Below are 18,754 nucleotides of genomic sequence, written 5' to 3'. Positions count from 1 at the left end.
CGTATGCTGCTATAGGATAATTAATCTGTACTGCGACATCTGCATAAGGACCTACACCTGTTAGTAGGTCACAGGTGATTGCAGCATGAACTCCACTTTGACTATTTTGTTGGGCTTGTATCCTACAGAGCTCACTATATTCAGAAAGCCACAAGTAGTTTTGTTCAGGTTCTAGGCATATCTTTGCTATAGATTTCCAGTCATTAGGGGTCAAGATTTCAAAAGCCAAATTTTGTAATAACATCTTAACATAAGCTGATGTAGCCCCATAAAGAGTGCAAGCTTTTTTCAGGTCTTTGAGGATATCTATATCAAAAGGAGAGTATCTTCTACTTTCTTGACCTGAAGAATTAAACTGTTGAATAACGGGAAAAATGTGGTGTTGAAATTCCAATACATTTCTCCCTTACTCTTTGGCCTTAATTAGTTCCTTTTGCAATCTGCTCAAAGGAGCAGCTGGATGCAGTGGGGGGAGGTGCTGGATGCTGGGGTGGAGGTTCTGGTGCTGTCATTGCCCCCCCTCCCCCCCTCCCCCCCCCCCCCCCACTACCACTCCTCCCTCCATCCCAGAGGGTGGAGTTGATGGAGGAGAGTCAATTACCTGCTCCCAGGTGGGGCTGAAGCTGCCTCAGATTCACCCTGCCCTTGAGCCTCACTTAAGTCTCCCTGCCCTGTGGGGATATGGCCATTAATCTGTTCTTTGTCTTCCTCCTTTATCTCAGGCTTCCCCATTTGGCTATTCCTAGAGTTTTTTTTTCCTTTTCTCCTAGAACTTATACAGTATTTTAAGGCCAACAGTATCGTATTGTATAAATAGAATGCCTCGAAGGGAACTGACTGAGGACCGTTTTCAATGTTATAATCGGAGAGCTGTTGACCAACCAATGCCCAGTTATCTAGAGAGATTTGCTCTTCCTCTAAGAACCAAGAGGAGGTGCGTTTTAATGTACCCAGAAGTCTAGCTGCCTGTTCCCAAGTTATAAGGCCCTTGATCTTCTATCAGCTTAAGCAGGCTTTCTATAGCACCACTCCTGGGTGGGGCTGGGGGTGGGGGGGTGGAGAATCTTTACCTAGGATCTGTCCCATTTCAACCAAAAAGTTACTAGTTTTAGTCTTTAAGAAAATAAGTTCCTGTTTGTCTTATACTCAGTTCCTGATCACTAAGTTCCTGGTCACTACAGAGGATAAATGTTGAGGTCTAGCTTTGGGGTACCTAAATGAAATTAGGGTTAAGGTCTAGTGGCAGGTTTGGGGTACAGATTCGGCGCAAGGGGGTCTAGTAGCGGCGCGAGTTCCCAATAAAAGCATTTATTGGCCCAGAGAGCTAGATTGATAAAAGAGGTTTATTATTAGATAAGCAAAGTTAAAGTATAGGCAAAGGTAGAGATAAGGAGGGCACTGGACAGAGGGTCCAGTGGACAGAGGGCCATCACATGGTAGCCATGTTTGTAATCTCTGCAAAGAGGGGTTCCCAGCGTGGCCTTTTTATAATAGGACACTTAGCTTGAGGGGCTTTCGAGTGTAGCCCCAAAGTTGGCTCATATCCGGGTGGGGCTGGGAACAGGTCAGATCTTCTATTGGAATTCAAAGGGACCAGGATTTGTGAGTTAAAGGGCAATTTACATTATTAACTAGGAGAGGGTGGGAATCTAGAAAGGAAGCTTTCCCGTATCAAAAGTAGGTTCTTGATTCCCACGCGTGGGTGCCAAATGTAATGACCGCGTATTTAAAATCAGCTGGAGTCAGGAATTCAGGTTAAGGGAAAAATCTTCAATCTTTATTGAAGTGAAGAGATGAATAAGGATTGCAATAGCAATATGGGCAAGAAAGATTGCAATAGCAATATGGGCAGCTGTGACAGGAAGCAAGCTAACAGAGAGAGATCTGAGCTGTGGCTCAGGGAGGGAGAGCCATGGCAATCGCAAAGCAAGCAGTCTCTCCTTCCCCTTCCTTTTCCACTCCCCTGCCTCCACCCACCAAAATCGTCATTTCCTATACAACACATCAGGACTTGCACAAAGAGTGGGCGGGGGCCATTCTTTCTCCAAGCATATATATTAAGAGAGTATGGTCCAATTACTATTTATCCTCATGTGCTTGGGGTCTCAGTGCATCAACTCAAGCCTCAGCCCATTACAGGGGTAAGAGAGGGGGATGTGAATCATTTACTCCTTCTGATCTCATTATAACATGTGAATGCCTTTTTGATTGAATCAAGGAGAATAGTAACTTAAGTGTCTAAGTAACAATTTGGCTACATCTTTGGGGAGCTAAGCTGTGCATAGATTCTAAGAGCTGGAATGTTAGAAACAGCTAGGACTTCCTTTAGAAGAGTACATTTCTATAGGTTTGAGGTTTGGAGTTTTTGTGGGCAGTCAGAGAGATTGTAGACAGAGATCAAGAGACAGAGAAAGATACAAAAAGAGAGATCCATATTATTTAGATGTGGAAACTGAGACTGAGAAATTGCGATATCACTAGGCTCTTTCATAGTTGTCTAAGATGATATCTAAATTCAGGTCTTTCTGAGTCAAGTTCTAATGTTCTATTCATTTTGCCATCCTGCCTCATGTGTAGTACGTAACATGTTATAATAGAAGACAAATTAGAGAACTTTCTGTGCACAATTGTGTAAAGAAGTTCTGTCTCTTCTAATTGAAATTCTGAACAACTCTGAGTAAATTGGGTAGAAATGTGATTTTATTAATACTTAGCAAACATATAAAGAAATCTGAAAGAATGGGGCAGTTAGATGGTGCAGTGGATAGAGCACTAGCTCAGAGTCAGGGTGACCTGAATTCAAATCAGGTCTCAGATAATTAAGACTCACTAGTGTGTGACCTTGGACACTTACCCCAACTACGTTGCCAAAAAAAAAAAGAAAAGAAAAAGTTTGAAAAAAGGAATATATCATTTACTCATTTAACAAATAATGAGCTCCTTCTTTGCTTTTGCATTTTATAAAAACTGTTGCATATTATCCCACATTCATTTGTAACTAAATAGCATTACTACTTGTAAGTAGTAATAGATTTATAGATAGACTATAATAATTTTCTCTGTATTTTTCCTAGATAAATTTAGGTTAGACTTGTGATTCCTGAAATCAGAGCTAGAGTTAAGATGAGTTACTTGGATGAGGTGAGGCAAATTATTCTCCTATACACTCTCTAAGCTTAACTGAGTTCAAATTCTGTGTTTTGACCAAAGATGCAAAAAACCCTACTTTTATAGTTATAAATTTTTAAAATCGGTTATCTACTCTATTAGAGACAGATTTATTCAGGTGATTGGGAATTGTTTACTGAACTGATCAAGTTGGCTATACAGTTTAGAAAAGTTACTAGATCAATTAATATAATTTTATCTTGTAAAAGGAATAGGCACTATTCTTGATAATTATGAATAGCAACTCAGAAAACCAAAATTATACTAAGGATATTTTTTATCTTCAAGATTTCTTATACTTTAGTGTTAGCAGGGATTACAGGATAGTCTCATGTGTTACCCATCCCTCAACCACAACTAATAATAGCTGTTATTAATTCAACTTTGGCTGAAATTACTCCATTTTTAGGGTGGACTAAGCACCAGAAGTGAAATGTGTCTCTCATATCTACTCTACTACCCAAGAATCAATCTTACTCGATGTGCAAGTATTCCAGACATTATGGAACAACTTCAATTCATTGGTGTTAAGGAGATCTACAGGCCAGTCACGTAAGTAGTCCAAGGTCCTGTTAGACTGGTTATCTATCTTAGTACAGCTCCAAGTGAGCTTAATTTTTGTATTAGCTTCATTATCCCAGTCATGGTTCTTTTGGCTTTGATGTTCCATCATTTTTATACTAGTGGAAGGAACATCTGGAAGGGTGATCTCTCCTATAAGAATTCATTTTTCTCTTTGTATTCTCCTTGAATTACTTCTTCCCTTCCAGTAACCAATTATCTCTAATAGGTTTCACTCTATAAAGGAAATCTTCCTGCATTTTGTATAGCGTGTTGTGATTTTTCACTTGCATTTCCTACAGCTCATTGTACCATTCCTGTCTCCCTTCCATACTTAATGAAACTGGGATTGTAAGTTCTCTGTCACTCTTGCTAGCTCTCTTAGCCAAAACCTTTGGTAAAGTGCTGGTTTGCTGGGGCTCTTCATAGTAGCAGCCTCTTTTGCTCAAGGTTCCTGTTATATTTCCTTGTTGTTGTTGTTTTTTTTTTTTTCCCCTGGGGCTTTCCCTGAGATCTGAAGGTGCTTGCTTTGATTTGCAAGGTTATTTGATCTGCAATTAGCAGATTCTGGCTACCCCAAATGCAGACATTAACTGCCCTCAGTTGTTATCTTCCTTTCTCTCCTCTAACCTCTCAACAGACTTCAGAGACTGTCTACAGGAGTCTTGATTCTTCTCTCTTGTACTATCTTCTGATGTCCTGGTTATTTTTTCACTTTGATGAACTTATCATCAGTAAATGATGTATTCTACTGGAAAATGAATAAGGATGTCTGATGTGAAAAGTCTTTGTAATTACACAGTGATCCCAGGATCAGTAGCATGGAGCTATTAAACAAAGTGAGGACAGTAGCTCATGTTTATATTTCCTTGGATGTAGATTGGCAATTCCTGTGTAACTTATAACTCAAAGAGTTTCCTAGGGTGCTACTGAGAGAGAGGTTAAGTTATTTACCTATAATCACATTATATCTCCTTAACTCTAATCCAACACCAGCCATCCATTTACTGGGTCTCCCTTCTGTAAATATCATTATATCCATTTTAAAACTTATGCTCATGATTTGCCAAAGGTTTTATAACTGGCAAGTGGCAAAGCTAGGATTCAAACCCAGACCTTATTACTTCCAACAGCATGTTTTGTTTTTTTTAAGGGGGCCTATGAACTTTCTTTTTTTTTTTCTTTTTGATAATTTTCCCAATATAATTGCTTTTCTTTGTAATCTTGTGCATTTTATTTTATGAATTTAAATGTCATTCTGAGAAGGGGTCTATAGGTTTAACCAGAGAGAGAAAACTATCCAGTACAGAAAAAAGTTGGAAAACTCCTGGTGTTTCTCTAGAGATCATGCTTAACAGTTTAGCTCTCTGGGACTAGCTCATGATCTTGTATTTAGAGTGTTCATGGTTTTCATTCTCTTCAAATGTGTGTGTGTGTGTGTGTGTGTGTGTGTGTGTTGTATAATTTACTGAATTTTTAGGGGGCAGTAGTATCCAAATTTCTCCAAAAGAATGAAGGGCTTTTTTTAATTGTTGAAAACAAAAGAAAAAGAAAAAGCTTTGTAATACAAGAGAGTTGCTTTATGTCAAGTTCTATGACATCATAATTTTCTTCTGAATCCTGAGTCATTTGGAGTCTCTAGATATGTTTGGTTTCCATTCCTTAAAAATGCCATATTCATATCCAAATGTCCCAAAGTATCAATAATTTTCAAATTACTGTGCTTGAGAAATGTGATACTTAGGTAGCATTGCAGAAAATGGTCTTTGCATGACTAGAAGAAAGTGGGAAGGGCCTCACAGAACAAGGTCAGTCTTGAAATGACATTGCCCACATCAACCATTCATCATCATGGCTAAATTTATTTAGTCCTACCAAGCATGAATAAAAAAGAGCCTCTTTTTTGAAAAACACATTAGGACTCTAAATCAGAGATTGGGTTTTACTTCATCATCACAGTGACATAATTAATGGTAAAGTCCAAACCAATATGGTGCTGGCTGAGAGATCTAAAGGAAAGAAAATAGATGGGTCATTTTTTCTTCTTCTTCTAACTCAAAGGAACACTACTAGTGTGGTTTAAGGCCCTCCCTATTTTTTAAATAAGCTATTAAAAAGGAATGCTGTGTAACCTAATGTGGCAAAAAAATGCTGTTCTATGTTCTTCATTTCATTTAAAACTAGGTACTCTGTTTTAAAGTTGACATTTCCTAGTCATCTAGGATCAGCAAGGAGGGGATAAAAAAATGACCACTCATTCTTGTCTCAATTTCATTATGTAATAAAGGGTAGAAGGAGGGAGACATTAATTCTCTGTCTTACAAAATATAGCAAGATTCCACTGAACACCAAAAACTTACAGTGATCACACAATGAAACAAATGATGAGTTAGAAAAGTGGTTGCTTAAACCATCCTTCCTTCCTTTTTCTCTTATAAAATATCTATGGATAGAGAATTATAAGCAGGAATCTCATGAGAAGAAAGCATTTTGATAATAAAAAAATAACAATGAGTTTGGAATCAAAAAACTTAGATTTAAATACTTGGTAGTGACATGATTATAGATTTACAGTTGGAAAGGACCTAAAAAACTAGATAGCTTCTAGTCTGATCCTTTAATTTTACAAATGAGGAAACCATGGCCTAGAGAGGTTGAGTTTTGCTCAAGGTTATAAAAGTGAATAGCAAAGCAGTGATTTTAATTCAAGTTCTATCTTTGTATCAGTTTTTTTTCCCCCATGAACCTAACTACCACCCCTAGTTGTGCAACTGTTGGCAACTTGTCTGTATCTCAATTTCTTCAACTGTCAAATGAAGATGATATTATTTTCATTTTCCCCTCATAAAGCTATTCTAAGAGAAATGCTTTGTAATAGAAATAGGGAGTCATTATAACTAAAGTCAGTGGTAATTTTTAAAAGAGAGTCTACTGGAAATAATATGATGGTCTACAACCAGATTTAAACTTCAGTGGCTTGCCTTAACTTGCCTTAAACTTGACTGGATTTAAGCCAGCTAGGAAGGATTCTTTCTCTTATATGCTTTCTTATTCCTGAAATTACTTGCAGGGAGGAATAAAGCCTTGTTTTTGTAGTAGCAAATTTTCTAGATTTATGCTCCTAACCCCAACTCCATTGGAAGGTCAGGTCTCCAAAGTATTCTAGACTTAACCTTGAGAGTCAAGTTTTACTGATGCCTTCCAAATAATATATGCCCCTCTAGTGCAATTCCCCTCATTGAGTATCAATCAGTATCAATTAGCTAGGGTTAATTAGCTTTGAAAAAGGGTTATTTTAGTAAGGTTATTTAATTAAGAACAGTTGGCACACTCCCACCCACACCCCCCCCCAAAAAAAGGAAAGAGTATAACATATTCTCTGATTAATAGATACTGACTCTAGGATAAAATTGGGTTAAGCTTAGGGATCACTTATTGCAAAGAAGTAATTCACAAATGGAAACCCTTTTTCTGGAATCCTCAAAATATGTCTCTTTGATATAGTGCAGCTTTTTTTCTGGGTTCCATATAGAAGCTTGAATTTGCTTTTCCTTGTTGTTTCCAGTCTATAATTGGCTCCTGGTACAGATATTGCTGCCAGTCACTGCTGTCCCAGAACTAAAGAGGGAGAAGAGGAAAACTGAGGGTCTTTTTCTTCACCTACACAACTCCAAGTTATTCTTTCTAAAGAACTTGGCGGAAAGTGATTTTTCACTTCCTAACGTCTGAATCTTTATTCCAAACTGTCCTGTTGATTTTATACATGTTCTTCAGGGTATGAACAAGTCCCTCAAGCAATTTGAACATATTTACTTGAGTAGTATCATTTCACATTATCCAATGACTTTCAAAGACTTTTAAATTTTGCTTCAAGACTTTATGATTGACTGATATCTATGCCTTGTCTATATTTCTAATTGATTGTTCTCACTAGAGAAAGATATCTAAGCATAATTTATTTAAAGTAGGGTGGAATGATTTGATTGATTACACATTTATAAATAAAAACCAGACATTATTAGCTATTAGGAAAGAAGCAGTATTCTGGCAAATTCAGTAAATGATTATTGTCAGATCATTTTCTGCCAACAGGTGATTTCTTTCCTTCTTTCCTCCCCCAGACTGCAGCTAATCTCCTTGTCCAATGTTTTCCTCAAAAATTACTGAAATGGCTATAATCATTTAAGATTTTAAAATGTTTTAACAATATCCTTTGTTTCTACATCCTTGTACATGTGGACTAGATTCCTTTTTCCAAAATGTATTTCTTAACATATCATTCTTCCCTTTCCCCAAAAGCTATTTCTTATTATTATAAGAAAAAAAAATATTCAGTAAAATATCCAACACACTGGGGAAAATGACATAATATGTAGTGTTCCATAGCTATTGTCCTTCTCCTCTTATAATGAAGCAGGGTGGTGGAAAGGGTTTTTTGCATCTTTTGGACCAAGTTTGTTTATCTTAATTTTTCTACCTTTAGTTTTAGTTGTTTTGTTGTTCTTCCCATCTACATTATTAAAATGATTTAGAAATAAAGGCTAGCAAGAAGTGCTAAATTCATTCACACCTGTTCATGTCACAGTACTATAAATGTGAGCTACTTTTTAAACTTTTGAACTGACTGATTTCCGATCAGTTCTTTACATATAAAAGGTGATTGAAAATGGAATTTTTTTTCAGAAATAGCAACAAAACCTGAATTTATTTGATCATCTCTTTAAAAAAAAAAAAAGATGACATTGTGTTGGATATTACTGGCAAACAAAACAAAATAATACACAAAAACTCAGCTATAAGGAATTGTGCTGCAGATTGTTGGTAGCAATGCCAGTGCCCTCTTGTGGTTTTTTAAAGAGTTAGCAGTTTGATTTGTGTGACATTTGTAGTATTTTCCTGTATATGTGAGCTAGATTCTTATTTTTTTAAAATATGTACAACAATAGTTTGTTGAAAGATAGATATGACTTAAAAATTGTTCTCTTTTTTGAAAAAAAGCTTTCCCAAATTTGTTATTAACTTTTAAAAGAGAGCTATATGTAATAGAAATAGTTCCCCAAAAGGCCAATATTAATTTAAATTAATTTTAACATTGTGGAATCATCAATGGGTTATATGTCCATTACAAATTTTTTTATTCAATCATGATATAGATCTTGTGTAATTTCTCTGTATTTGGATTTGATTTCTTGATTGGATTTGATTGGATTTTTAATGCTACCTTATTCTAAAGTTTTCAGTAGCCATGTAACTCAAAAGAATGGAAATGGCATTAAAGATGATGTATCACCATTTGCTCTACTGGTTCACCTTGAGAACCAATACGTGTTTCCATCTGATTTGAAGCTAAAACTTCCTCTATGTGTTTTCTATAGCTGGTAATATATGAGTACCTTGAAACTAGTAACTGTCTTGTTTTCCTCCCAGATTTTAGCACAAATCTTTGCACATACTAAAGACTTAATAAATATTTTTCTCCCCTTTATTAATTTATCAAATATGCATGAGGAACAAAAGAGGGGTCTTCCATTAAACAAAAATGAGCCTGAAGGTGAAAAATTACAAAATCAGAAATTACATACTACTGTTCTCATTCTGTGTCTCCTCAAAGAAATAATGCTATTTTAATAAGCTCAATTGCATAGATGAAGAGTGACATCCTGAATAGACCAAGTATTTGTTTTAAGATGATTCCACTAAAAAAATACAAATTTATAATCCTTAGCAAATCACTATTGCCTCAGACAATTCTAAAATTATAAGTTACTTATGAGCTGTCAGTCTATGTCGTTGGAAGGATTTCTATACTGGGAGTTCCCTACCAATGATAGCACTGGTCTAACACAAAAAATAAATAGAAAAATAATCTTCAGACTCATAGAAAAGATCTTGTACAAATGAAATGTAAGGTGATGAGTCAAAAAATTGAAATTGCCTCAGATGACCATGTACACATATTTAATGAGTAAAGAAAGATCTTATTTATAAGTAGGTATTATAAAAATACATCTTTAGTGTTTCTTGCATTTATAGATTCAACTCATATGTCAGATTGTAAATCACTATCATTCTGAAAAATCTAGCATTCCATATCTAAACTCTGCATATTTCTTAATTAAAAAGAAGGCTTTCCTTATAGTGGTTGAAACTTAAATTTGATTTTGAATAAACCAAAAAACTAATTAGACATAACAATGGAATATATGTGCTAGGTAATTTAGCTTATCACTAGCATAATTGAATGCACATTGTTGACTTCTGTGTTCTCTAGAATACAGTGATATGATCTTGGAGTGTGAGAACATGCTCACACTTACTAGGAACTTTTCAGACTTGACTGTGAAATTCCACTGTGATTGTATATGTTGGACATGTCCTTTGCTTTGAATGGTCAAGAAAGGGTCTTTTTCATGTGCAAGAGGCATTTTTGAGAGCAACAACAATGAACAATGCAACAACAATGGTGATCTCATCAACTCCCATGGAATCAATTATAATCTCTGATTCTCAAATTGAATTATCCAATCTTGCATTTTAAACTATCCTGTAAGCATCTTAAAATCAATTTATCCAAAACTGAACTTATTTTCTTTTCCCTAAAACCCTCCTCTCTTTCCAACTTTACTTCATGCCTGGACCATTGCAATGGCCTTATGATAGGTCTGCTTAACAAAAACTACTCCCTTTCCTAGTCCATCCTTCATTCTGCTAAATAATTTTCCTAACATATAGGTTCAATCATGTCTCTCCATTTTGTTGTTTGTACATATTTCTTTCCTGTTTAGATTCCTGCTTGTTCATAGACCATCTAATTCTAGGCCTATAAACCAGTTCAACTAATTTTATTTAGTAGAATAAGACTTCAGAGTGAAGTTTTATCTAGCATAGACTGCTGCTGAGAAGGAAAAAACAATCCACAGAGTGATTCAAAACATGCATATGATTGAATCTCTAAAATAGAATAAGGTACCCAACCTTTTTACAACAACATCTCACTCAATTATTGGCCTTCTGATTGTGAACATCTCCAAGATTAGATGACAGAGTCCTGTACAGCAGACATGAATTCCATCATTAGGTTCACACTCAAAGTTTTTTTCTGTTTAGTAGAACCCAAAAGTATAATTCCAAAAGAGCTTGGACTCTTCCAATGTGTTTTTGAGAACCAAGATTTACCTATATGCTATTTGTTACGTTGACATTAAAGTAGAATTTTAGGGAAGATGATTTGGTATTAAGTAAAGGAAACAAGGGAGAGCAAAAACCTAAGACAATTTTTTCTCCATTTTATTTGTTTGTATTTATTTGTTTTCTGTTTAGATCCCTATTTGTTCATAGACCATCTGATTCTGGGCCCATGAACCTGATCATGTAATTTTATTTCTCAAATGTTTGAAAAATTAACAAGAGCCTTGGTAAGGGCAATATTTATTGGTTTTCCTCTGACTATGTCTAATTTGGGTACTTATTTTAATTCCAGGACTTGGCCTTTCATTATCAAGAGTCCTAAGCAATATAAAAACTTATCTTTCATGGATGCAATGAACAAGTTTAAATGGTCTAAAAAAGATGGAATATCCTTCAATAAACTTGTTCTTGGGCTGCCTGTGAATGTGAGATGTTCTAAGACAGACAATGCAGAGTGGTCGGTAAGCTTTTCCTTATTTTTGTTAGATGAAGAATACACAAAGTATCTACAAATGAAGTGTCTAATGAAGAAAAAAAGATACTATTTTATTGGGGAGAAGGGTTACTCAGTAATAAAGGGAGAAACATTTCCAAATGATAACTTGTCCTTTGAACTCCAATCCAAAGACTCTAATTCCTTCCTGAATAGTGGATATACCTGTATCCTTTTAAATGTAACATGTTAATCTATTAGATCATAAACTCCTTGAAAACAGAGAGACTTTTTCCTATTTTTGTATTCCCCCATCTCAGACCATGTGACTGGCACATAGCAAGAATTTAATAAATGTTTATTGATTGTTAAATTGTTATTAAGAAACAAATTCATTATTATTCCCTGTCAAAAAGAATACTTCTTGATTTCTTTATTTTTATTGATATTTTCATTTTACTAGTTACTTAGGTGCAAAGTTTGAGTCAGAAATGAATCGTCCTCTCTCCCAACACAAAATAATAACCAAATCTTTATTGATTCAACAATAACTCATACTTACATGGCATTTTAACATTTGTAAAATAATTTTCTGACAACTATGAGGAAACTGACAAGTTAAAATTACTCAAACAATATGTACCTGAACCCAGAGTTGTACTCAAGCCATTTGACTCCTGAATGAAACAGAGATCCAAAAGCCAAGATTGTTTATTTTATTTATATTTCTTCTTTTGAGAATTCTTTTTATCATTTGTCTAATGCTTATTTAATGGGAATGACAGCTCTTTGTATCAATTACCTATATATCTTGGATATCAGTCCTTTAACAGAAATGTTTTATGTGAAAGTCTTTTCCAATCAATAATTTCTCTTCTATACTCTCTTTGGTTATGCATTTTCCATCACTTTTCACATTTTCAAATCACTTTTACCATTATCCTAGAGGTTTTTTTTTTTTTTATTAATGATGTAACCTTCCAGATTATAGATTTATCGATTTGGAACTTGTTTTGGCATATAGTTGGAATGTTATGTTAAACCTAATGTCTGCCAAATTGCTTTCTACTTTTCAACCCATCTAGAAAATAAATTATCATTTCTTCAATGATTTATGTGTTAGTTTATCAGTCTCTGGGTTATGTTTAATTGTTTTTAGGTTTTATTGATATAACCTACTCCATTTATCTATGTTTTTTAAAAGTACAGGTTAAAATTTATTTGGGTACTTAGTGATTTATGATATAGTCTGACATCTGGTAATGTGGGGCTCCCATCCTTTCTGCTTTATTTTAATATTTCTTTTAGACTTCTTAGACTTTTGTTCCTTTAAATAAAATTACAGTTATTTTATTTAGTAAGCTCTTGGAAGTTTGGCATTGCACTAAATTTATACATTAAATTAGATGGTATCATCTTTTCTCACTACCACAACCCAACTGTGAACAATAAATATCTAATATTCTCCAAGAAATATATCCCTTGTTTTTTTGCAAAGAATGTTTTGAAAATGTATTTATAAAGAAGACACTTAGGTGATACAATGGATAGATTCATCTTCCTGAGATCAAATCTGGTCTTAGACAGTTAGTTAGATATGTGACCCTAGGTATGTCACTTTAATCCTATTTGTCTCAATTTCCTCATCTGTAACATTAGCTGGTGAAGGAAATGGCAAGCCATTCTAGTATTCTTGCCAAGAAAACCCCAAATTGGCAACAAAGAATTGGACACAACGGAATGACCAAACAACCACTACAATTAATATGAACCCTGAATATTGACTGATCAGATAATTCCTAGCTATTTGGATTTTAAAATTATTTTGAATCGTTCATTTTGTAGTTTTTCCTTTATCTAGATTATAATAACTAACAGATTCCTGATTTGTCTCTTTTCCTCTCTTTCTTTCCTCTCATAATTCCATATTGTACCTAATCATTAAATTACTCTTTCTAAAATATTGTTTTACACAACCTTCAATAACTCATTATTTAAAGGCAATATTTCTGAACATAGTAATTAAATTTTGCATGATCTGATTCACTCCTCTTTTATACTGACTTATTATCTACTGTATCTTTAATCAAACCCTATAGGAATGCCAAACTTGTTCATTTCTTATCCTCTAAAGATGACACATGTATTTTATACTTTTTTGCTTATGTAGTTTCCTTCCATTGTAAGCCCTCCCATTTATCCCAGTTTTATCAGCTTTTCCCCATCTTCCCCCACTAGCCCTCAGCAAGTTCAACCTTCATTATGAATAATAGAATCTTATAGAAGTATGGAATTTTAACTTGGAAAGATATTCAAAAATTAATTAGTTCAACCCCTACATGAAGCATGAATTGTATCTTCAATAAATATATCCAGTCTCTACTTGACCAATTCAGTCATGATTAATTTGCTTTCTCCCAAAGAGCCCATTGCATTGGGACTACTATAATCAGTTAAGTTCTTTTTTATATTGAGCTTAAAATTATCAACTCCTTTCTTGGTGACTATGGCCCTTATTGTCTATGTCACTTACATAGCTCTTAAAATCTAAGACCTTATAATGTTAGTTACCATTGAAAGTAAAAGTTCTCTTTCTCACTTAATTAAAATTTTACTTAAAATACATTTTGATTTGTTGTATGCAGGAATTGGGGCATTGAGAATGGTACTAGCTATGTGATCCTGGGAAGTCACTTAAGCCAATCTGTCTCAATTTCCTCATCTGTTAAATGAGCTGGAGAAGGAAATGGTAAACTACTTTCATGTTTTTGCCAAGAAAAGCCCATATTGGGTCATGGAGAGTCAGACATAATAGCTTAAACAATTCAACAACAACAACTTGAGGATATAGACAGAGAACTTCTAGTACCTTATACATAGTTTTTGTTTGTTTTTCTTTTTTTTATTATATATTTTATTTTATTTTATAATAACTTTATATTGACAGAATCCATGCCAGGGTAATGTTTTTACAACATTATCCCTTGCACTCCCTTCTATTCCGATTTTTCCCCTCCCTCCCTCGACCCCATCCCCTAGATGGCAAGCAGTCCTATATATGTTACATATGTTGCAGTATATCCTAGATACAATATATGTTTGCAGAACCGAACAGTTCTCTTGTTGCACAGGGAGAACTGGATTCAGAAGGTAAAAATAACCCGGGAAGAAAAACAAAAATGCAAATAGTTCACATTCATTTCCCAGTGTTCTTTCTTTGGATATAGCTGCTTCTGTCCATCATTTATCAATTAAAACTGAGTTAGGTCTCTTTGTCAAAGAAATCTACTTCCATAAGAATACATCCTCATAAAATATCATTGTTGAAGTGTATAATGATCTCCTGGTTCTGCTCATTTCACTTAGCATCAGTTCATATAAGTCTCTCCAAGCTTCTCTGTATTCATCCTGCTGGTCATTTCTTACAGAACAATAATATTCCATAACATTCATATACCACAATTTACCCAGCCATTCTCCAATTGATGGGCATCCATTCAATTTCCAGTTTCTAGCCACTACAAACAGGGCTGCCACAAACATTTTGGCACATACAGGTCCCTTTCCCTTCTTTAGTATTTCTTTGGGATATAAGCCCAGAAGTAACACTGCTGGATCAAAGGGTATGCACAGTTTGATAACTTTCTGGGCATAATTCCAGATTGCTCTCCAGAATGGTTGGATTCATTCACAACTCCACCAACAATGCATCAGTGCCCCAGTTTTCCAGCATCCCCTCCAACATTCATCATTATTTTTTTCCTGTTATCTTAGCCAATCTGACAGGTGTACCTTACACATAGTTGATACCAAATTATTATTTTCTGATGCATTAAAGACTTTAATTCTCCATATTATGTAGGAGAGTCTTTTTATCTCCCAATTTAGACTCGATGGAGAAGGTAGAAACAAGGAGTAAAATATTTTTAAGATTAGAATTGACCTCTGATTTATCCAAAGCTGGCTTTTGGTATTTCTTTTGGCTGTTCATCTCCCTGACCATATAGAAATTTGGATGCTCTATTCTAGCTAGTCAGTAGCAAGCACATAGCAATGGAAAGAATTCTGACTATAAAGTCTACTACTCCTTTAGGGTAAGTCATTTAATTGTCTCGGGTCTTAATTTCTTCATCAGCAAAATGAAGGTGTTTGATTAGGGCCTGGAAATTTATGACCATCAATCATATTTTATAAAAGACATACTCATTTCTATTTGTTTAATTTCAGATTCAAGGAATGACAGCATTACCTCCGGAAGTTGAAAGACCATATAAGCCAGAGCCATTTGTGTGTGGATCTTCCTCCTCCTCCTCCTCTTCCTCATCTTCCTCCTCTTTATATCCAAATGTTATTCTCCAGATGATTGTTTTCTTTCTTATCTTCAGCAACAAAGTGAGCATCAGGCATTATGTATAATAATTTGATTGTACTTGATGATATTCTCTATGTCAGGCAAGCACAGAATATGTTTGCACTCTTGTTTCCCATGATCAAAATGAATAATTAAGATGCAATCACAGGTCATAGACAATTTGGAAGTCCTTTTCGCTCTCTCCCCTGCCCAGTTTATTTTTCTTAGGATACTCACTTCCACCCCTATTTTATTCTAGCTCATTTAGAGTACACCAGTCAGCCAATTTCTCCTATTTTCCAGAGATGTTAAATGCTATATGACATTCAGTGAAATGAACACTCCATGAAATGAAATCTTTCTTTGGGAATAAGGAAAAGATGGGATATTTGTGTATTTTGATTTTCAGGTTTTTTTTTAAATATTGACTATATTAATTTAATTTCTGTTTTTTAATACAATTTGGGCTTTCTCTTATGAATTAAAAAAAATCTTTTATCTAAAAAAAAAAAAAACTGAGGCAAGTTTCATTCCACTTTTCTTCCTTATTCTTGATACACATTATTATTATTATTCTTACTTCCTCTTTCAATTGTTACATGTTTGTCTTTTTCTCTTAAGCTTATTTGTATCTCTTTTTATATTTAATTTTTCACTCTTTTTTTTTTTCATTACTCCCAAGTATTGCAAAATTATATCACATTAAGTCTACTCTTTCTTTAAGGGCCTGGTTATACTCTTCACTTTTCTTTCAGTTCTCCTTTGAGATTACATAGTCCACAATCTCATAATTCTCCTTTTGCCTTCCTCACTTTCCTATTTATGAGTTTTACCTTGAGTGCTCAAATCACCTATATAGTTTCTGGAACTTTAAGAGTACACAATAGGTGATTTCTTGTAGACTCATAAACGAAAAGCATTCCTCAACTTGCTGATGACTAGTTGTTGAGAAGTCCTTTACTCTGATTCCTTGTCAGGGGTAAAATAGTCTGACATTCATAGATGAGAAGCAAGTAATAGTGGGAAACCTATGTAGCATGCTGCCAAAACAGTGCTAGCATGTCATACTTACTGAATACTGACTGAATTTGAGCCCTGATTGCTCTTGTAGATTTATTTTTATATGCATACTTAATGAACTAATTTTCCTTAATAAAACCAGTTATTACTTTAAGAAAGCTCCCTCAGTTTCTGTGTCCAGAATATACCCACATAACATTCTTTTTATGTGATTAACATTGATTTCTATGCAATTCAAATACATTTCCACATTTTCAAAATGGTTTTATGTTAGGATAGTATTAATAAACTAAATATAATTAAATCTACCTGTGGTATCTTGTTCTCTCTTTGAGATGTACAAGTGAAACAAGTATTCCTTTTACTAGGCCAGTCAATTACATATGTTGCTGTTATTGATGCCATTTTAAAGCTGTTTTTCTTCTGGAAAATGTCACATAAAGCCTTTCATATGCATAATATTTTGAAATGTTTCCTTTATGTATTTGCAATGAATCATTTGATTAAAATTCTGTAATATTTATAAAATATATTGTTATTGATCTTTGATTTTTTCTTTTATAATATTATATGTTTCTACAACTTTCTATGAAAATTTTCTTTATGAGAAATATGTTATCAACTAATCAATTTCATGAAATACTCAATCTGACTCTACAAACCTATGGAAACTTCTTTTTAGTTTAATTTCATTCCGTCTCTACTTCCTGAGAGAGGCATACTGGAGTCATCTCCTATCTGGATCACTAATTGTTAAATTTTTGGTGTGAGCATTTATACTTCAGAGATAAGCAAGTGTTACAAATTAGGGCTTGACAATATTTTATTGATTATCTAGACTTAGGAAACTATTGGAGAAAATGTTAATGATTAAGATTAAATATAAAAGTTTATTGTGTTTACATTTTTATGGAAAGACAGTTATCAACTATTTATCAACATATCTCTGCTTCATAGTTACCCAGTGACATTATCTTTAAGATCATTGATTCATTTGTACTTACTTTGGAAGACAGGCTCTGTTAGTCTGGCATGTGTCAAGGTATGTCTAGAAAGAAGTTATTGGGCTCATTTGCTGCAATAAGATCCAGATGAAGGCAATCAAACTGAAAATAAGAAACCTTTTTTATTTGGTAATTTTAAAGGCAAGTTAATTGACACCTTGCACCCCATTTCCAGGGAACACAAAGGAAGAATCAGATTACCACAACAGAAAAGTCATGCCCTCCTCTGAACAGGCTCAGAAATTGACCTAATAAGAGAAGCCCATAAATTCCAACTTTGGGGTCAGAATCAACCCTTTCAAAATGAGATTAGGAAGGTAAAGAAAAGATAAAATTAGCGATCATATTAGAGGGACTCAGAGATCTTTTAAGGAGGAGGGAGATCACAATGGTCTCATAAGAGTCTGTTCCCGGATTTTAGCAGTTCATTATGCCGAACTTTTTCCAGTTCATTGGGTTGAATGACTGGATCTGTCTCTACTCCATGTGTCAGGACAGCTCAAGGGGATCAGGTTTTTTACAGGGAAGGACAAGGTCCTGCTTAGGCCTCTTTGGTCTCTTATCCTTGAAGCTAATGTGGTAGAGAAGTGCCATTTTCTTCAGGAAATGGGAATTTTTTAGCCTATGAGATTCCAGAAATAGAAGATTCCAGATAAGAGGGGTTAGTTTCAGAAAAGGGGTGTGACAGCTCTAGGTAGGAGAATGGGGATATCTGATGATAGCTTGTCATCAAAAAGGCTAATCATAGCCTCCTCTCTCCAACTAGTTATTTTTCCATTCTAAATCAGAAATTTCCCTTGGAACATTTTTGAAAGACTTATTTTTATGGATCCCAGGTGTTTCTACTTTCAGCTGAATGAGTTCTACTCTGCTTACATATTGGTGCAGAATAAACTATCTTACCAAAAGGAATTTACATCAGTATATATGTTTCCTTACAATGAAAGAGTTCTTTTATTGGGATTGAAGTAAATTATTTTTCTTAATACAAAACACTCCATTTACTTATTAATAAGACAATGTCTCCAA

At 34.5% G+C, this 18,754-nt stretch overlaps 1 protein-coding gene across 1 annotated transcript in view; it reads left to right on the top strand.

Annotated features, from left to right (window-relative positions):
* Window positions 1–17,251, top strand: part of MOXD1 (monooxygenase DBH like 1) — a 113,063-nt gene extending 95,812 nt beyond the window's left edge. Inside the window, exons 10-12 of the mRNA XM_051997756.1 lie at window positions 3,578–3,720; window positions 11,210–11,378; window positions 15,578–17,251. Coding sequence (XP_051853716.1) covers window positions 3,578–3,720; window positions 11,210–11,378; window positions 15,578–15,766 — 501 coding nt within the window. The 3' untranslated portion in view covers window positions 15,767–17,251. The remainder of the gene's footprint in view (window positions 1–3,577; window positions 3,721–11,209; window positions 11,379–15,577) is intronic.
* Window positions 17,252–18,754: the final 1,503 nt, after the last annotated feature.

The sequence above is a fragment of the Antechinus flavipes genome, chromosome 4, assembly GCF_016432865.1.
Source record: "Antechinus flavipes isolate AdamAnt ecotype Samford, QLD, Australia chromosome 4, AdamAnt_v2, whole genome shotgun sequence".
In the NCBI taxonomy this organism is placed as follows: Eukaryota; Metazoa; Chordata; class Mammalia; order Dasyuromorphia; family Dasyuridae; genus Antechinus; species Antechinus flavipes.
Note: the sequence above shows the minus strand (reverse complement) of the source record. Positions and strands in the feature narration are given on the sequence as shown.